The 18,671-nt window shown below is 50.5% G+C and overlaps 6 protein-coding genes across 6 annotated transcripts; 5 read left to right on the plus strand and 1 right to left on the minus strand.

The window, feature by feature from the left end:
• Positions 1–474: 474 nt before the first annotated feature.
• Positions 475–2,605, plus strand: COG6 (Golgi transport complex subunit 6; the record flags this gene model as incomplete). The annotated part of the gene is made up of 2 exons (XM_044824777.1): positions 475–789; positions 839–2,605. 2 exons carry the CDS (start codon positions 475–477, stop codon positions 2,603–2,605), a joined length of 2,082 nt encoding a protein of 693 aa, XP_044680434.1.
• Positions 2,606–3,278: 673 nt separating this feature from the next.
• On the plus strand, positions 3,279–5,800 carry J7337_007123 (uncharacterized protein; the record flags this gene model as incomplete). Its single annotated transcript, XM_044824778.1, has 3 exons — positions 3,279–3,368; positions 3,427–5,527; positions 5,580–5,800. The coding sequence occupies 3 exons, from the start codon at positions 3,279–3,281 to the stop codon at positions 5,798–5,800; spliced, it is 2,412 nt and encodes an 803-aa protein (XP_044680435.1).
• Positions 5,801–6,160: 360 nt separating this feature from the next.
• On the minus strand, positions 6,161–6,728 carry J7337_007124 (uncharacterized protein; the record flags this gene model as incomplete). Its single annotated transcript, XM_044824779.1, has 2 exons — positions 6,161–6,532; positions 6,594–6,728. The coding sequence occupies 2 exons, from the start codon at positions 6,726–6,728 to the stop codon at positions 6,161–6,163; spliced, it is 507 nt and encodes a 168-aa protein (XP_044680436.1).
• An 863-nt stretch (positions 6,729–7,591) lies between these two features.
• EMG1 (18S rRNA pseudouridine methyltransferase) lies at positions 7,592–8,493 on the plus strand (the record flags this gene model as incomplete). The annotated part of the gene is made up of 3 exons (XM_044824780.1): positions 7,592–7,634; positions 7,703–7,962; positions 8,017–8,493. The coding sequence occupies 3 exons, from the start codon at positions 7,592–7,594 to the stop codon at positions 8,491–8,493; spliced, it is 780 nt and encodes a 259-aa protein (XP_044680437.1).
• A 4,343-nt stretch (positions 8,494–12,836) lies between these two features.
• J7337_007126 (uncharacterized protein) lies at positions 12,837–15,116 on the plus strand (the record flags this gene model as incomplete). The annotated part of the gene is made up of 1 exon (XM_044824781.1): positions 12,837–15,116. One exon carries the CDS (start codon positions 12,837–12,839, stop codon positions 15,114–15,116), a length of 2,280 nt encoding a protein of 759 aa, XP_044680438.1.
• A 1,435-nt stretch (positions 15,117–16,551) lies between these two features.
• On the plus strand, positions 16,552–18,506 carry MET7 (Folylpolyglutamate synthetase; the record flags this gene model as incomplete). Its single annotated transcript, XM_044824782.1, has 3 exons — positions 16,552–16,599; positions 16,674–16,768; positions 16,835–18,506. 3 exons carry the CDS (start codon positions 16,552–16,554, stop codon positions 18,504–18,506), a joined length of 1,815 nt encoding a protein of 604 aa, XP_044680439.1.
• Between the last annotated feature and the right edge of the window lie 165 nt (positions 18,507–18,671).

Raw genomic sequence — 18,671 nt, forward strand, 5'->3', positions numbered from 1 at the left:
TGCCTACTCCAAGCAAGGGAACGGTCCGGTGTGACAGAGTCTAAGCAAATGGAGTTGGAGACCACAAGGAAACCATGCGCCTCTGACCTGAAACAAAAGTGAATAAATCACTTGCAGGTTGATGATAGACATTTAATGCTCCAGGCATCACCAGCCGCTGGCATGACGCTACAGAGCGGTGTGCGATTCTGCCAGACAAATACCGATAAGACCCAATGAATGGCTACACACCGCCTTCCTCTTCCATGCACCCTTTCCAACACCTGGCACTCCCATCTACATGATTGCCCTGGTCTTACACGGAGTATCTGTATAGGGACCGCTCGTGATCACTGTTGGTTTTAGATTCCAAATTTCCAGATTTACTCTGTTGCTCCATCGAGCTCGGTCGGTCCATGGACTTGCGCGGAGTAAGTTAAAGTTTGCCGGCGGCAACAACTCGACTGAGCAGCGTTACTGCTGGTTTACTGCAATATGGCACCTACAGATCGCCCATTGTCATTGAAGAGCCTACCTATGAGAGATGCCTCTGTTTCGGGACTGCTTGCTCCAGATGGCTATCCACAAACTCCCTCGACACCGAGAGGGATCACTCCACTTACATCCAAAGTGACCAGTGTCCTTTCGACGACTCATTCTGATACAGAGTTTCGAGACGCTCTCGCTCTTCTTGATGAACGTGGGATCCAAAACGATGCCGAAACTCGTCGACGTGTTCGATTAGACCTACAAAAAGAAGTCATTGACAGTAATGGAGAAGTTATTGCCGAATTTGGGCGGGTTGCAGAGGTGGGTTCAAGCATTTGTTTTACAGGAAACCGTACCAACATGGCAATAGCAACTTCGGCGTATCAAAACGACCATTGACAAGCTTAACAATGGTTACGAGGACATGAAAAACCAAGTTGTCGAAGCTCATAGGCAGACATTGCCTGCACTCTCCGAGGCATCCTCTCTCTTGGACCAAAAGAGACAGGTTGAGATGAAGCAAGAGCTGCTCGGTGCCTTCAAGAAACATTTTGTCATGTCGGAGAATGAGGTTGCCGCACTTACTCAAACAGCCGAGCTAGTAGATGACCGCTTCTTCGATGCCTTAAGCAAAGCGAAAAAGATAAGCAAGGATTGCGAGATACTCCTTGGGTTCGAGAAACAGACTCTGGGTCTAGAACTGATGGAGCAGACGTCGAAGAACATCAATCTTGGTTTCCAAAAGCTTTACAAATGGATACAGCGAGAGTTCAAGACACTGAATCTCGAAAATCCACAGATGAACTCATCAATTCGCCGGGCATTGCGAGTTCTTGCCGAAAGGCCGTCACTGTTCCAAAACTGCCTCGACTTCTTCTCCGAGGCTCGAGAACGAATCCTTTCAGACTCCTTCTATGTCGCTTTGACAGGTGCCTCGCCCTCTGGTACAGAAGATCCCTCTGTCAAGCCCATCGACATGCTGGCACATGATCCGCTACGCTACGTGGGTGACATGCTGGCTTGGATTCATTCAGCCACTGTCAGTGAACGTGAGGCATTGGAGGTTTTGTTTGTCGCAGAGGGGGAAGAACTTGCCAAGGGTTTCAAATCTGGCCGAGACGCAGAGATCTGGCGTCTAATTGCAGAGGACGATGAGGCCGAGGCTGACTTTAATGCGCTTAAGGCACTGAACGACCTAGTCGACCGCGACATCTCTGGAGCGGCCCGCGTGCTTCGCCAAAGGATGGAGCAGGTGATCCAAGCCAACGAAGACACCATACCCGCCTATAAACTCGCAAATCTGATCAATTTTTACCGGATCACTTTCCAAAAAACGCTCGGTCCCAACTCCAATTTGGTAGAGTTGATTGGAGGCCTGGAAACAGAGGCCTTACGCCAGTTCCGAGCACTTGTCAGAGATCACATTGCAACTCTACAGGGAGAATTCCAGCACGCTCCATTAGACCTTGGCCCACCTGCATTTTTACAAGATTCGCTCAAACAGCTCAAGGCCATCAGCAAAACTTACGACTCCTCCTTATCGACATCGGAGGATCGCGAGAGCGAGTTCGAGAGTGTGCTTTCAGAAGCCTTTGAACCGTTCATGTCGGGTTGTGAAAACATGGCTAAGAACATGAATGCCCAGAACGGTGCGATCTTCCTGATTAATTGTATATCTTTTGCGATAGCATGTCTAGAGCCGTTCGAATTCACACAACGTCGTACTAAACGACTGCGAGCGAAGTCAGATGATGCAGCTAAAGGACTAATAGCAAGTCAATACCAGTTCCTTCGAAAGGGGTCAGGGTTGGACGCAATTTTCACGAAGCTGGAGGAGGATAACGACAAGAACGCTTCATTGTTGGAAGAGAAAGAGCTCGCTCAAGCAAGCCAGGCATTGGATGACTTTCTACCATCAGCACTCATGGACGCCATGGATAATTTGAAGCACCTGCAGGATTCGAAGTTGGCTCGACAAATTACGGAGGAGGCAGCAGAACAGTTCTGCAATGACTTTGAACAGCTTGAAGAGGTTATTACTGAGGGGGATGATGAATTTGTTGATACAGAAGAGGACGAAGGTCTGCGGTCGGTTTTCCCTAGAACAACCGCCGAGATTCGCGTGTTACTTTCATAGACAAAAGGGGCGATATAGATGAGACGCAGGAGTAAGCATGTAGAGAAGCTAGAAATACAACTGAGCAGAAGTGCAAAATTATAACAGTGCCTAGTAACTCGCGTACTCTCTCAGGTTGATCATTTTCCAACGGCTGAATCACAAATAAACGATTGGCCTTACACTGGATGTTTCCACAGCAGTTGTTGAGCGCTCTGCCTTATCATAAGGTAGCTCAGCTCATTTGTAGTATGTACCTAGGTAGGTATGAGGCTCATTGTCTACCCCGCCACCATCTATTGCGACTAGGGTGGGCGGTGCGATCCTTGACTACGTCACCGCCTGCCCAAGTTTAACCTGCTAATCCATGTCAGGCATGCAGGTCGATCAACTTGATCACGTTTAACTATCATCAGCAGGGACAGTGCCTTATACCATCGACCTTGACTCGATCACGTCTTATGTTCAATCATACCAAACACCACAACGTGCGCGACCCTGCTATATCAAGGCATTGGATCATCAATTCGATTCCTCAGCCCAAACGCGTCCCCACCTAAACAACCTGCCACAATCTGCTTTGCTCGCCAAACACATAACAGTCAACACAACGGCAGCCTTTCACAGTCGGCGGGCTAGGGCGCAACTCAAGCCAGTCTCTGGGCTACTATGGTAGTGGTTTGCTGTGGGAGCCATGTTACGAAACAGGGCCCTGGCTGTTTTGCAGAAGACCTACGATGATAGTTATCTAAGTTGCTCAACTGCTATCTACTATGAAGGCCAGGTAAGTTTTAGCTATTTCGCTTCCTCAATTATCTACTAATCACTGACTTGGGTCGTAGGGTAATGAGATAGAAGCCATGCGACATTGGCGAGCTGCCCTGGATCAGATCTATGATTACAACGCAAATCGGGCACCCCCCGCATATGGCCCACGTACAGACACCGAGAAAGCCTTACAAGAGGCACTGAAACAGCTGGAATTACAATGTAAAGAACGAATTGATCTCCTGGAAGCTCTGAGGATCTCACGGCAAGAAGAGACGACTGCCCCGCAACCACCAGCCGGCAAGTTGACAAAGCGACCAAGTATGCCCGAGGGAAGAGGTTCCCTTGGACAGGGCACAATCACCGCCATGCAGTATTCTGAGCTATCACGGCCAACCCTTCCACACCGTCCATCACAGCCTCGACGTACATCATCAGAACTTGCTATCGTGGATGGACCCAGCACACATCTAGATCCAAACACGGCGTTCCCGTCGCTCTCTCGATCTGCATCGCCTGGAGGACCAGCCCTACCATCGAGACCGAACAAGACTTTACGGACACCAAGTCCAGAAAAGCACACCATGAGGACGACTTTACGTTCCGGTAAATTAGGAGAAAAGCCCACCAAGCCACGAAAGCCAGCAAAGCCACTCGCCGAAGGATCAAGCAAAGCAGCGACTTTGGCATGGAGCGCGCTCAGTTCAAAGGAAAGATTCGCGAGGGGGACCCAGTCTGAGTCCACTCCAGCAACAGCGAGCCCTAGCTCTCGCACTTCCTTGGATCAAATTCGCAGACCAGTACCAACGCAATGGGACAGCCACTCGAGACGTTTGGTTGTGCCAAAGGACCGCGATCTTGATGGAGAACCTTCAGGAAATACACGACACTCTGATGAGTACTGTTACGCCCGCCCATCCATGCTATCGGTCACTGCTGCTTCCAGTGCTCTAAATTCGTCTTCGTATCAAGATTTACCTCCATCAGATGCTTACACAAATCGAATGGATCGACTGCCCAACTCACGTAACGGATTCGCTTCACCATCACCACGCAAGGTGTCGAAGCAAGAGCGAGCCAACGATACTGAGACCGGCGACGATTCTGGAGAAGCATCAGAGAGGAGAAGTGTGTCAAACAACTTACCAACTCGTAGTCCAGCAGCGAGACAGCCTGGAAGATCTTTGAAACCCTCGAGGCCGCATGCTGAGAGCAGAGATAGGTCAAGGCGGCGTGAACGTAAGGTTCGGCAAGTTTCCACCTCAAGCGCCTCTGACGATGACACGAATGGGACAAGTTCCAGACCGCGTCGAATGAAGGAGAAAGAGGCTCCTATAGAAGCCGGTTCCCAAGAAGATGATTCCGAAGGGTCTGAATCAGAGGCTTTGGAAAAGTCTCCTGACGATATGAGTGAATGGAAAAACAAGAAGAAGCAAATTTTGAAAAACCTGCCCGCTGGTGTTGATGCAGCTGCCGCGAAGCAAATATTGAACGATATTGTCGTTCAAGGTGACGAAGTTCATTGGAGTGATGTGGCTGGTCTTGAAATTGCAAAGAACGCACTTCGAGAGACTGTTGTTTATCCATTTTTACGACCCGATCTTTTCATGGGCCTCCGAGAACCAGCCAGAGGAATGCTCCTATTTGGACCGCCAGGAACAGGAAAGACTATGCTCGCGCGGGCTGTGGCAACAGAGTCTAAGTCAACATTCTTTTCGATTTCAGCAAGCAGCCTGACAAGCAAGTACTTGGGCGAGTCAGAAAAGCTCGTTCGAGCTCTTTTTGGATTGGCCCGGACACTGGCACCCAGTATTATCTTTGTGGACGAGATCGACTCGCTGCTTTCACAGAGATCAGGGTCTGGAGAGCACGAAGCCACGATGAGGATCAAGACAGAGTTTCTTATTCAGTGGAGCGATCTTCAGCGTGCTGCTGCTGGAAGAGAAGCGACCGAGAAAGACAAGGAAAGGGGGGACGCCAACCGAGTCCTTGTGTTAGCGGCGACGAACCTCCCCTGGGCAATTGACGAGGCGGCTCGAAGGCGTTTTGTGCGACGGCAATACATCCCGTTACCTGAACCGACCACTCGCGAGACACAGCTCAGGACCCTTCTGGGCCAGCAGAAACACGACTTGTCTAATGATGATATCCTCAAGTTGGTGGAATTGACAGATGGTGGGTAGTTGTTTCATACCTTCATGCAAACCCAACTGATTTGTGATCACAGGCTTTTCAGGTTCAGACATTACGGCCTTGGCCAAGGATGCAGCCATGGGACCATTGCGATCCCTTGGAGAGGCACTGTTACACATGACCATGGATGAGATCCGGCCAATTCAATTGTCCGATTTCGAGGCGAGTTTGACGACCATAAGGCCGAGTGTCAGTAAGGCTGGTCTAAAAGAGTACGAAGACTGGGCGACAGAGTTTGGAGAAAGGGGAGGATAGATAGACTGCAATTATTCTGTTATACAACATGTAACAAAAGGGCACAGGTACATTATACGCGCAGGGGCATCATGGATAGCACAACCCCAGTCCGACACACTGGGCTACGGGTAGAGGAGTTGTAAACGGGCTGAATGTCTAGTGTGTCATTTATATGTTACGAATAGTACAGTTGGTTTAAGAAACCCCCCCCCCCACCACCACCACCACCACCACCACATGATATCGTACAGAGCCTACCCGTTCAAGCCCTCTGTTCCTGTTGCCTTGTCCCAAAAATCAGGCTTCCCGCATTGTCCATTTCTATCTCATCACCTGGAGGGTTGCAGTTATGTGTCGTAATATCAAGGTTGAATTAGTTTAATCGACGTCGCTTGCCGAGGTCTGAGGTTTACGCTTCTGCTGAGCTTCCTCCCACGCTTTGCGTTTGGCCTCCTTCTTTTCGTTTTCCAAACGCTTCTCTTCGAGCCTCTGATTCTCCTCTTCTTGCCTTCTCGCCGCCCTTCGCTCATCCTTTTTGGCCTTCTTGGCCTCGTAATCCGCTATCCTTTGCCCCAACGTAGGCACGGGAGGGCGCTCCGCGGTGGGCGTTCCATAGGGCGCAATAATGCGCTTGACAACGTGACGCTTGTGCTGGGAGGTTGGCCATCCAGGGACAATGGAAACGACATCGCCGGTTCGGAGTGATGAGTTGGGATCGTGGACGAGATAGTGCTTAGGGTCGGCAAACCACTAGATACTTATTTTAGCCTGTGTTCTTGATGCTATGAATTGCACTTGGGAGCTCTCTTACCTTGTTGACGATCTTGTTCCATTTTTGACCGCCGACTCGGACCTTGACAGTCTTGTCCATTAGGCCAGCAGAGACGACAACACCATGAAGCTCGTGTGTCACACGGCGCGCAGCCTTTGCTACGGGGGAAGACATGGCGAATGTGTCCCTTCTTTCCAATTGAGTGTTGACTCGCTTGTCTGGCAGGCCTGAAGTGTTGCTGGTTCACCAGTTGCTTATCACGGTCAATTGTTCGATATCCTCCAACTAGCAGAGGCTCTCTAAAATTTGGTGGCCAATGAGGAGCGGTAGAGGTGTGTGAGAGATTATGTAAGTGCTCTACGATATAGACCCCGCCGATTGGCTGGATAGGACCTCACACGACTCGACGATATCTGCAACCTTCTAAGCGAGAACTCATTTAACCGCAATGCTAGACGAGGGGGAACAAGTCAATGTGTTTATTGGTCGTCTCTCTTAGGCTTTGAGCGAGCCGATATCGAATAGTATCACAACGCCTTTTTGAGGGAGTCATTGATCATCATTCAACGACTTACTCCTTCGAAATACTCCGAACCCGCATGTTTCTGCCCGTTCGGCATCCGGGACCCGCTGACAGTGCGTGAGCTTCGGCGAGATGTGGGGGCCGCTACCTTCAGAATATGGCTTGGCCTCAGGGTTCAATATCATCCATAGTTATCTAGGTACCTAGCACCTTGTTTATTTCGAGCGCCGCTTTTTTTCTTTCTTCCTCAGAGGCTATTTTTTACTCTTCCTTTTCATCTTGACCTGCACGCGACAAACTTCATTTCAATCGACAACAATCGCATACAATCACACAATCGTATTGTCTCGGTATTTCACTGTTCCAGTATCTACCAATTCATACTGTCTGTCTTGTCTGTCCGTGACTGTTTCGAGACAATCTTGAGTAACCAACATCCAAGCTCAACTCCCCCACTTACCTTTTTCTCTGCCTGTCTGTCTCTGTCTCACCCTTCTCTCTCTTCTACTCCATCATGTCTTCGCCCGAGCGTCGAACTGCTGGAGTCAAGCGACCTCGTAAGAGCCAACCAAGAACTCGACCTGCACTTCCTACAGGGTCGTCATTGACATGTCGGAAAATATAGGCACACAATCCCTCCCTCCCCCCTCGCTTCCTCAGTTGGTTGCCGAGCAGAGCACTCCCATCCCTCCCACAGACAAGGACTCTCAGCGTCTGATCGTCGTCCTATCCAATGCCAGTCTTGAGACGTACAAGGCTTCTCACGGAGGCACCAGCCGCAACCGTGAGGACAAGTACTCCCTGCTCAACAGCGATGAGCACATCGGTGTCATGCGCAAGATGAATCGGGACATTAGTGATGCTCGTCCCGACATCACCCATCAGGTTTCAACTCTGATCTTCTGAGTCTGCATTCAACATGCTGACCATTTCTCTTAGTGTTTACTGACCCTTCTGGATTCGCCCATCAACAAGGCCGGCAAGCTCCAGATCTACATCCATACTGCCAAGGGTGTCTTGATCGAGGTCTCGCCCTCAGTCCGTATTCCACGAACATTCAAGCGATTTGCCGGTCTGATGGTGCAACTCTTGCACCGTCTGTCCATCCGCTCCACCAACTCTAACGAGAAGCTGCTCCGGGTGATCCAGAACCCCATCACTGACCACTTGCCTCCCAATTGCCGCAAGGTTACTCTGAGTTTCGATGCGCCACTTGTCAAGGTTCGTGAATATGTTGAAACCGTGGATTCCAAGGACAGCATCTGTGTCTTCGTTGGCGCTATGGCCAAGGGTGAGGATAACTTCGCCGATGCGCTTGTTGACGAGAAGATCTCCATCAGCAACTACTCTCTATCTGCTAGTGTTGCTTGCAGCAAGTTCTGCCACGCGGCTGAAGATGTCTGGGACATTATGTAAGGCCTGTCGTCGATCAAGTCGGCAAGGGGCCGAAGCTGCGATAGAGACCAAGTGCCGGCTCGCCCTACGACGATACAACATCGTCGTTGGGGTTGAGACGGTTCGGTTGTAACTTGGAATGCCTGGGGTGTTCGCTGTCGCTTGTTTTTGCAACCAAAACATGGGGCGTTCAACATCGGGTCCGAGACGTGAATGTCGTCTTGATGGGTCATTTCAACCTGGCCCATACTTTCCTATTTATTCTTTTCTACTGTCACTCAGCGGGTCCGTTCTATTTTACCCCCAGTTCTTGATGGCTGTTTGGCCAAGGTTAAGTTTGGATGGAATCTACTTATAGATTTGTTTGGGCTTGTTGGTCTAATCGATCGACGCTTCTTGGTGGGAAAGCCACGAGAGGGCATTTTGAGAAAGATCCGGGGAGCTCTTGCGATGGAATCTGCATTTCTCAGCAGTTCCGGGTTCTTTGAGGATAATGGGTCTACCACAACGGGCCAATCCCGCCATGGTTCTTCGGCGCTCCTCAATACGTTATCCGCCATGGATGGACAGACAAGACGCCAGACAGTCAAAGAAAAGACAATATTTATATCATAAGGAAGGATGCGGATATGTAAACTATTGTGCAGGTAGCCAACAGCTTTGCGTGTGTATCTCAAAACACCAGGAATCAATATCTGAACCAAAGGCACGACTAACGTTAGGGCTGAGGCCACCAAGTGAATCTAATCCGCCGCAACCGCGAATGTGCAACAGACCAAAAAAGGCTGGTGTAGCACCAAATCGCCCCGCACTTTAGGTAGGTCTCGTGTGCCCAGCGCTATTCTGGCTTGGGAGAAAGAATGGGAAGCATGGAGTGACAGGACTACGAAGGATGGATGAGGACACCATTCAAGATGGTGCCAGAATAGTTGCTATACGCCAGCACGATTTCCACAGTGATTGAAGTGTACAAGGAAATGGGTTGGGGATATTGGTCATTGTAGGATGGTTGGCTATTTACTACCTACCCTACTCCGTACCTTACCTTGCCTTTAGTACCTATGTTAGGTCGCCAGTCAAGTAAATAGCCCCCACGTGATTTGAAGGGTAAAACACCGGATCTGAAGCCTCGTGCATCGGAGGAGTGAACAAAGGAACGATAGGTTGAGGAGGCGAATAATAATTACAGTAAACATGGCCAGGAGGTTGGTCGGCCGCAGGTTCGAATCGGGCCTGGCCTTTGGCCAACACCACGACAAGTCATTGCATACCTTAGACGTGTTGTTCTCTGCCTCCGCCATGGGATATTTTATTCCACAAAATGGCCCTCTTTTCCTGAGGGGAATAGAACAATATCTATTTTTTTTTAAAAAAAATATATATATATATATATAAAATCATGTATTAGGTTGCTCCAGTTAAGTCGAGTCAGATTCGAAAACCAGATAAAGAGGGCTTAATCCTATTCAATATCTGATGCTTGATAAGGTAACCGAAGGGCCGGGGTAGGCCGGTCCAGGCCGGGGGTTGATATGCCGGTGGAGGTCCGGTGGATCAAGCCGGACGCCGTGAGTCCAGCCGCTGGCCTTGACGTGGTCACGCATCGATGGCCGAAAGTCATTGGACCAATTCTCATGGGCTATTCTCCGATGATCGAACAGAACAAAGACGATGGTGGAGAGGATAACCACGACAACCCGCACTAGATGTCTTTTATGAGCATTGCGTGTCACACATCCTTACTATAGCAATAATCTAACTAGCGAGCCATGGCGGACAGTCAGATGTTATTATCTGGTGCAGGGAGCTCTGCTCTGTAATGATCAAATATGGATGATGGATGAGCAGAGCTACATACGGTGTGGAGGGGTTTGAGGGGAGGGGTAGACTGGATACATCCAACATGAGGGGATGAGAGTATCAGAAGGACTGTTTTGGAGTAGCTCGGCTGCATGGCTACAAGAGAGGCCAAGACAATGTCACCGAAGCATGGTATGCAATTCATATGGAAGTGGTTTATCATTTGTGAGTGAATTCCGGGCCAGGTTTACTTAGTGAGTGGTGAAAGGGCTTGATGAAAGGAGTTTACCTAGTATGTAGAGCTGTCCATATTTGGTCCAATGCCCATAGCTTCCCACCCAACCAACCATTCATTCGTGGCACCATGGATGCTAGGTTGACTGACCCTTCTAGCTGCAGGTACCAAGTTAGGACAAGTCGTTACAAGGATGGCACATGATGCTATCACCGCATGTGCACAGCACAGCATATCATAAAGGAGGGATGCAATTTTTTTTTTAATACCACCGCCCAAATCGGAGAATCTTTCTGAAGTGTTCAGGTGCTTAGATAGCAACCACCTTGAATAGAGTAACAGCTGGATATCCAATTTGGGTTCAGAGCTTGAAGGGTTCAGGGGTGATCATGAGCGGGTGCTGCCGGATAGCGCGGGGCTAGTGGGCCGGCTTCTAACTCAAGACGGGAGACGTACCATGTGTCCAGCCAAGGCAAGGTCAAGGAAATGAAACTATTACCGCCAGCAAACACTTCAGGTACCACTGAAAGATACACGAGCCCAGTGCACCTCACAATTCTAGAGCATTTCCATGGCAGTTCACGGCATGCGAAGCCCTATATCTCTGCCCACGATGGGGGCTAGGTATGGAACATCCCCGGCCTGAACGTGTCTGTGATTCGACCCAACGTGATAGACTATGATGCGATGTGATGCAGAACCCATGCCATGCCATGCCCTGCCCTGCCCACGCCCGACAGAGAGGGGATGGCTACCTAGGATGGGTACTTGCGACTACCTACTTCCACGGTAGCTGGATACAGGAAGAGCACGAGAGGGTCAGATGTCAGCGAGTCACAGAGCCACAGAGCCACAGTCACAAGAGGTGCATGACAGGGCCCTTTGGCTTCCATGTTATGAGACGCAGCGGGAGGGCTGGGTTGGCGGTTGGCTGAGACAGTGGGCGTGCGTGCGTCTGGTCACCTTCTGGACGCATCAGCATAACATCCATCTGGGCAGAGACATTCTTCAGTTAGTTAGTTACCTTTGGTAGTCGACAGGCCCTAATAAACAGGCCAGGCCAGACCAGGTAACTTAACTGACTGAGCCAGTCAGTCAATCCTGTCAGTAAGGTACCTCCAAAGTAGAGCCCACCCTCACGACACCTTCTCAGGACATCCCATCCGGGTGATCTTCTCTCTTTAGCTGCATCTTCTTTTTTCTCTCTTTCTCTCTGTCTCTCTCTCTTCCTCTTTCGACTTCCCCCCCGAGCCTCTATCCTCCTCTTCTTCCTTATAGACAGAGCCTCTAGAGCCTCCAGTCTCCATTTCTCAGAGCAATTGCTCCAATTGCCTTGAGCAATTAACAGAACAAACATAAAACGCAAATACCAATCCACGCACCCCTGCCTCGTCTACTCATTCGGTCAAGGGCCTTGCAATTGCATCGCAGCTTTCCAGGCTCTTGTTATTACTCACTGCCGTGTCGTGCCTTAACTTTCTGGAGCCACGAGGATTACTCACAGTCTCGGGTACCAATCGATCTTTGTGTGCTCTTACCCACCTCGCATCTTGGACTTGGCCATTCATCTTTGACTCTCCTCTCTTGTTTCTTGTTGTGTTGGGCGTCAAAGGTGTCAGTCCAAGCAGCAATTGACCGACTAGACTAAGGGACAGACAACTCACCATTCGACTTAGGCCACTCACAATACCTCACCTCATCTCACCTTGCCTTGCTTTGCCTTGCCTTACCGTACAGTACGAATCCATTCAATTCCTCTCTGGGCTTCCGCACGGCACTACCTTAGCAGGACAACTCACTCACGCACTCACTCAGTTACTCATCTTGGGGCATCGAATCGGATACGCCTTGTTTCTTACCTTGGGTCGCCTCAGAATCCCTACCATTTCAATCTCGACCGCCTTCTCTCATCCACTCCGCCACCTCACCCGGCCAACATTTCTTGCTTGCCTCGCTGTATTTCTCGCTATCTATCTGGACCATTCTTCTTCGTGGATTTTCCCCTCCTACTCTTTCTAATCTGTCGTTTCTAATTTTTTCGGTTTTAATTTTCTCCAACAATTTGGGGTTGCTACTCTACATACGTCTACTCCTGGTTCTTCATTACTCATCACCGCCAGCCTTGACCGATATTCCAGTCTCCCCACCAGCCCCCTCCTCCTCTTACATATTGCTCGGCCAGTAACGCTCGAGCAACGCATTCGTTCCGTTCCAAAAGTCTTCGGAGATACTCCAAGACTCCAGCAATCTCGGCCAAGGCATCCGAGCGGGTACCTCACAGCAGGCAGCCGATCGGACAGTCCTGGCACTCAGAGCTCTATAAGAGACCATGACACTACCATTCGTTGAGGTGTCACATTTGGCACAGTCTTCATCTTTCTACTCGGCAACTCTTCAGCTCATCGGCCTGCGCTTCTTGAACGAATCACGCGAACAGAACTCGTCCATTGGGACTATTACTTACGGAATTCCAGCTGGAGCCGGCAAGTCTGGAGGCAAACGTGGTGACGACCAAAAAGGTGGCACGCCAGTTCTGCAGATCCGCGAGGTTTCTCGACCGTTCGAACCTGTCAAGCTCTCGACTCTGGTCTTTGCGGTACCGTCCACTGATGCAGTGATCGGCTTCCACGACTGTGCCTTCACCGCGAATCCGTGGCTGAGTATTCAAACTGACGGTGACCCAATCTATCCTGGCGGCCCCAGCCCCAGACCTCGTTTAGGCTTTGAAGGCGGTCAAACCCCAAGAGGAGCAACAGTACGCGACCTTGACGGCAACACCATTCGGGTTGTTTATCAACAGCCTACTTGTCCTCGGGATTATTTTGGTCGAATTATCGAATGGACTTATGACGGTACCACCGCCCAGCCAAACAGGAATCGATCTCTTTCACAACCTCAGCTTCAGCCTGTTGCTTCCGCACGCTCGTCTTCTTCTTCCATAAACGGCCAGTCACCCTTTCAGCCCCGTCAGTCTCCTGCCAAACACGGCCCCAATACCGTCACAGCCGCAGAGATGACTCAGCGTGCTGCCTCTCGTGCGGATGAGGACGAACCCGTGTCTGTTTCCCCTCGACAAAGCTCCAACAACAACGGCCTAAGTACTACCACTGTCGTCGGTGCCATCCTCGGAGTTGCTGCTGCTGGCGCTGCCCTCACGTATGGCTTTGCAAGCCACAATGCTAAGGAGCGAGAACGAAAACCAAGACAGGAGTATGAGCCCCCGTCGCTCCCACGCCGCTCAACCTTCCCCGAGAAGGCCCCCACGGTTCATAAACTACACAATGACGAGCGCCGCATCACCTACGCAGACTATCCGCCCACAGCGTCACAATACCCGCCCAAGGCGCTCCCTTATCGAGGACATGGCGGCTTTGCCCCTCAGGATATGTACCCGGAGGGATATCCTTTTCAGAAACACATGCAGAATGACTATGCTCCCCGCAAGATGCATCACGAATCGTATCCGCCGAGGAATCTCGGTTACGTAGAAGACGACAGCAGTGAGGATTCTCCAGACGAGCCGATCCGCCCCATTCAATACCTGACGCAAGCCCCTTACGATGAGGAAAATCCATGGTCAAACGAATCCCGAGCCAGAAGTCGGAGCAGAACCCGGAGTGTAGCCAAGAGTACTGCGAGGAGCGTCGCTGCGAAAAGTGCTGCTCCAAGCACCAGAAGTGTTGCGAAGAGCACTGCCAGGAGCGTTGCTCCTTCTCGGGCCCGGTCGCGAAGTCGAGCCCCAGCAGAGGAAGGATATGATACTACCCGAAGTCGACGCTCGTCAAGGCACCCTCCCCCAGAAGACGCCTATGAGTTTGTGGAAACACGCAGTCGCCACGCGTCAAGAGCCCCGGACGATGACTTTGAGACACGAAGCCGTCGAGCGTCACGGCCGCCACGTGAGGATGGATTTGATACACGCAGTCGCAGGTCGTCACGGCCTCCGGAGGATGGTTTCGAAACAAGAAGCCGACGGTCTTCCAGGCCCCCTATAACTGACAAGTCTAGGAGCGTCAGAGCCCGCAGCGAAGCGGGTGTTAGTCGCAGCAAGTCTGTAGTGTTAGTGGACGATCTCCGAAGTGAGGCGCCCGTCAGCCGAAAGTACGACGACCGCCGTAGCCATGCCGGTTCCCGAGCGCCCAAGTCATCACAATCAGTCGTCCGCGGCCACCGACCTCCGTATGACGATGAGCGGACATACTTTTCAGCTCGGTCACGCCCGTCTTCACGAGCTCCTCGTCGATCCTCCCGCACTGAGGTGGAGGCCGACATTATGGAGGCACCAGAGGTCCCCGAGGTGCCTGACGCGCCTGAGATTCCTCTGGATCCCGATGTCTACGAAGCCCCCGATGTGCCAGACAGGATGCCTAGGAGTCGGGCCAGGAGTCGGTACAACGTGCCCCGGATGGCCACTGGACCTGACTACCCACATATGGGCTACCCAAGCAAGGCTCAGAGCTACGTATCTGCCAGGAATGTTTCGCTTCCCATGAGCGGCATCGGTAGCAGTCACGCTGATTGGGATGACGACATGGTCAGTGTTGCCCCAAGTGACAGTATCAGCTGTGTTGGGGTGAAGCCGAGCAGACGAAGCCGCAAGATACGATAAAGAAGAATTACGATTATGAGATGCATTTATACGAGCGGCGATAAGAACGACACGATTGACGAGTTGATGGGATGGATAGAGAGCGACCCATGCCTGACTAGGCCTTTTCAGATTGGTTCGACAGAATGATATGGATCAACTGGCAGGCAGTATGTTGTTGTTGTTTACAGACCACAGATGGAGCTTCATGGGTTTTTGTTTCAAGGACAGTAGCTTGGATCTAATCTCGTGGGGTCTTCGATTGGCATATGAGGAGGCGTTTGTGTTATTACTATTATGGTTTCCGGGCAGGGCCCCCTGGCTTTCTTTCCCAGGCATTCTTTTGGTGAAGAGAGGTTTTGCGATGATTTCCTGTTTCCTTGAGTAAGACGCATTGGATGGAATATAGCAGTCTGTTCTGCTTGGTTGACGACGACAAGCTGTAACTAGTTGTTGAATGTCGAGACTGGACACATGACGGAACATGAAAGAAAGACAGAAGACAGACATTATAAGTAGGTATTCATCCAGAGATGCGCGATAGAGACAATACAGAAGACATTGGCATTGCAAGACGACAGTCAGCGGTCTATTGCCGAGTCATTTGCCGCCCAGAACATAATACTTCACACCTCCGCTAACTGCCCTGCCCCTCTATCTCGCATCATCATGGTGCAGCCCACTCCTTGCAACAAACACCCTCATGATCCATCAATGTTGGTGTTTTTAGTGAGTGTAGGGGTCACCTTGAACGTCACATCGATCAAGTGAGTGCAGTAAGTACATGGGGATGTCACTCTGACTACCTTACCTAGGTAGGTACCTTAGGTACTTTACCCTACCTAGGTACTTAGTCGCTAGTGTGGGCTCTGAGGTACTAGTAATATCCCACCCAGATATGGGTAAGATTGGCCATTGGTAATTCTCACGGTTTCATTCTTATGGTCTACGCAGTTCAAGGAGATGAGACTCTCAATACGTATTTTGGGGTGAGATAAGGCTTGATTAAGTAGTTGGTGATCTACAATAGGTAAATACAGCTCAGCAAGTAATTTATGTAACCAAAACAGGCTTAAAGAGTCACTTGTCCCACTTGAATTCATTCGCTAGCACTACCTATACCTACCTCACCTACTATAGTACCTATAGTACCTACCTACCTAAGGTAGGTAGGTAGTATTTAGTTATTCTCCAGGATTTCTGGGTACATTACATGCCCAAAGACTCACGCACTGGCTTTCCCCCTCCGGTTCTCGGACATTTTTCCCCCTCGATCCAACCACAGCGCCACCAATTCACATCGAGTCAAAAGAAAAAAAAAAGTTGTCTCATAGTTATATACTTTCTGTATAAACTTGCTACATACATATTATTCGGTACATATCGGCTTCAAATATACCTACCGACCGAAATATATTCATAATCACCTTGTTCTCTCTTCATCCTAAACACGATAATGCCAGAGATTGGCTTGGGCGAGTCCATTCCTCCCGACACGGCACATGTGAGTCAAGACCAAAACAATTGAGTGCGTATCTATGATAGCATGGAACTTTGTTACTAATTCAATGTCTTTAGGCCGTCAGTGTCTCTTTGCCAACATGGAAAGCAAATGTCGGATACGAAGAGGGCGAGGACTGGGTTGTGAACCGTATGACGACGGGCTACCCTCGGTGAGCTTAGCCATATCAACTGCCGTGCTATACGAAAGTATCCTCACTTACATGAAACTCCCATAGATTCTTTGTCCATAAAGGTATCCAGGCTTTCGCCAAAGACATTGTTGATCGCTATGGCAGTCCTGGTCAACAGGCCATGCTCTTCCCTACACCGCGAGTGGCAAGCCGCTGTCAAGACTTCATCCTCCAGCGAATCTCTCCTGAGCTGGCGAGTCAGGTCCGCATCATTGACTTCACTCTGGACAAGTCAAAGGAGCTCTCGCCTGTGCTCAAGAAGCTCACGTCCACCATCTCAGCTGTGGTTTACCCCTCTGAGGTATTTCCTATCGCCAAGCAGTACTGGCAGCACACTGGCGAGGGTACGTCCAGTAGACGTGCTGAGTTCTGCCACGGCCTATTCAGAGATGACCTCCTCATCCCAGCTGCTCGGTCACGGACTCCTCCTGAAGCCTCGCAAGGCAGACCTTTCCGCGGCCCAAGGCGCTATACTCGCCCAGGCTCAATCGATGGTGTCTCTTCTCCGGCCCCTTCGACACCCAAGCAACCTTCGCCCGAGACTCCTGTTGAGTCTCTCGAGAGCTCACGTTTCCTTGAAGAGCGCTTCGGTAGAAACCTCGACTTGTCCATGGTTGAGCGTGCCAAGTCTGCTATCCGTAGACGTATCGCTGGAGCCATGGCTCATGACGTCGATCTGAACAACGGCCCTCTACCTGCCATGACATCCAACACTCGCGGCATGCCCAACCTTGAGGAGAACGACGTCTACCTTTACCCTGCCGGCATGAACGCCATTTTTAATGCCCACCGTGCGCTCCTTCACGCAAGAGAGCCAGCGCAGAGTATCAACTTTGGTTTCCCTTACGTGGACACACTCAAGATTCTGCAGAAGTTTGGCCCTGGATGTCTCTTTTACGGACACGCCTCTGCAGAAGACCTCGATGATCTCGAGGCTCGACTCAAGAACGGCGAGCGGTTCCTCGGCCTCTTCTGCGAGTTCCCTGGAAACCCTCTGCTGACATGTCCTGACCTCACTCGCATCCGCAAACTGGCAGATGAATACGACTTCGCAGTCGTTGTCGACGAGACAATTGGCACATTTGCCAACATCAACGTCCTCCCTGTTGCAGACGTAGTCGTCAGCAGTCTCACCAAGATCTTCTCGGGCGACTCTAATGTCATGGGTGGAGGGCTTGTTCTCAACCCTGATAGTAAGAATTACCACACACTCAAGGCCACCATGAACGAAATATACGAAGACAACTACTGGCCCGAGGATGTCATCTTCATGGAGAGGAACAGTCGCGACTTTGAGTCTCGAGTAGTCCGCATCAACGCGAATTCGGATGCTATCTGCGAAGTGCTACGAACACACCCCCTTGTTAAGAGCATTTACTACCCCAAGTACAATGACTCCAAGTCTCACTACGAAAAGGTCCGTCTACCGGATGGCGGATACGGCGGTCTACTTTCCGTTGTATTTCAGCAAAAGGAGCATGCTCAGGCCTTCTTTGACGCATTGCCTCTTGCAAAGGGACCAAGTCTGGGAACAAATTTCACCTTGGCTTCACCGTATGTTCTCCTTGCCCACTACCAGGAACTGGATTGGGCTGAGCAGTTTGGTGTTGATCCCTATCTTGTTCGCGTGAGCGTCGGTTTAGAGGAGACCACTGAACTTCAAGACACTTTTACAAATGCCTTGAAGGCGGCTGAGGCTGTGTCGGTTACGAGCTGATGATAAAAAGCAAGTAAAAGTGCTATTTTCCCTTGCACATAATCGTCTATCTTCGTTCTATAAAGTTCATGTCATTACGCTCCGTACCCGATGTAGTCATCCGTCGTAATAATCTAAAGAGTGATGTTAGTTGACTGTGCACCCTTTCCTGATAGACAGATGACA

Source organism: Fusarium musae, chromosome 5, assembly GCF_019915245.1.
Source record: "Fusarium musae strain F31 chromosome 5, whole genome shotgun sequence".
NCBI lineage: Eukaryota > Fungi > Ascomycota > Sordariomycetes > Hypocreales > Nectriaceae > Fusarium > Fusarium musae.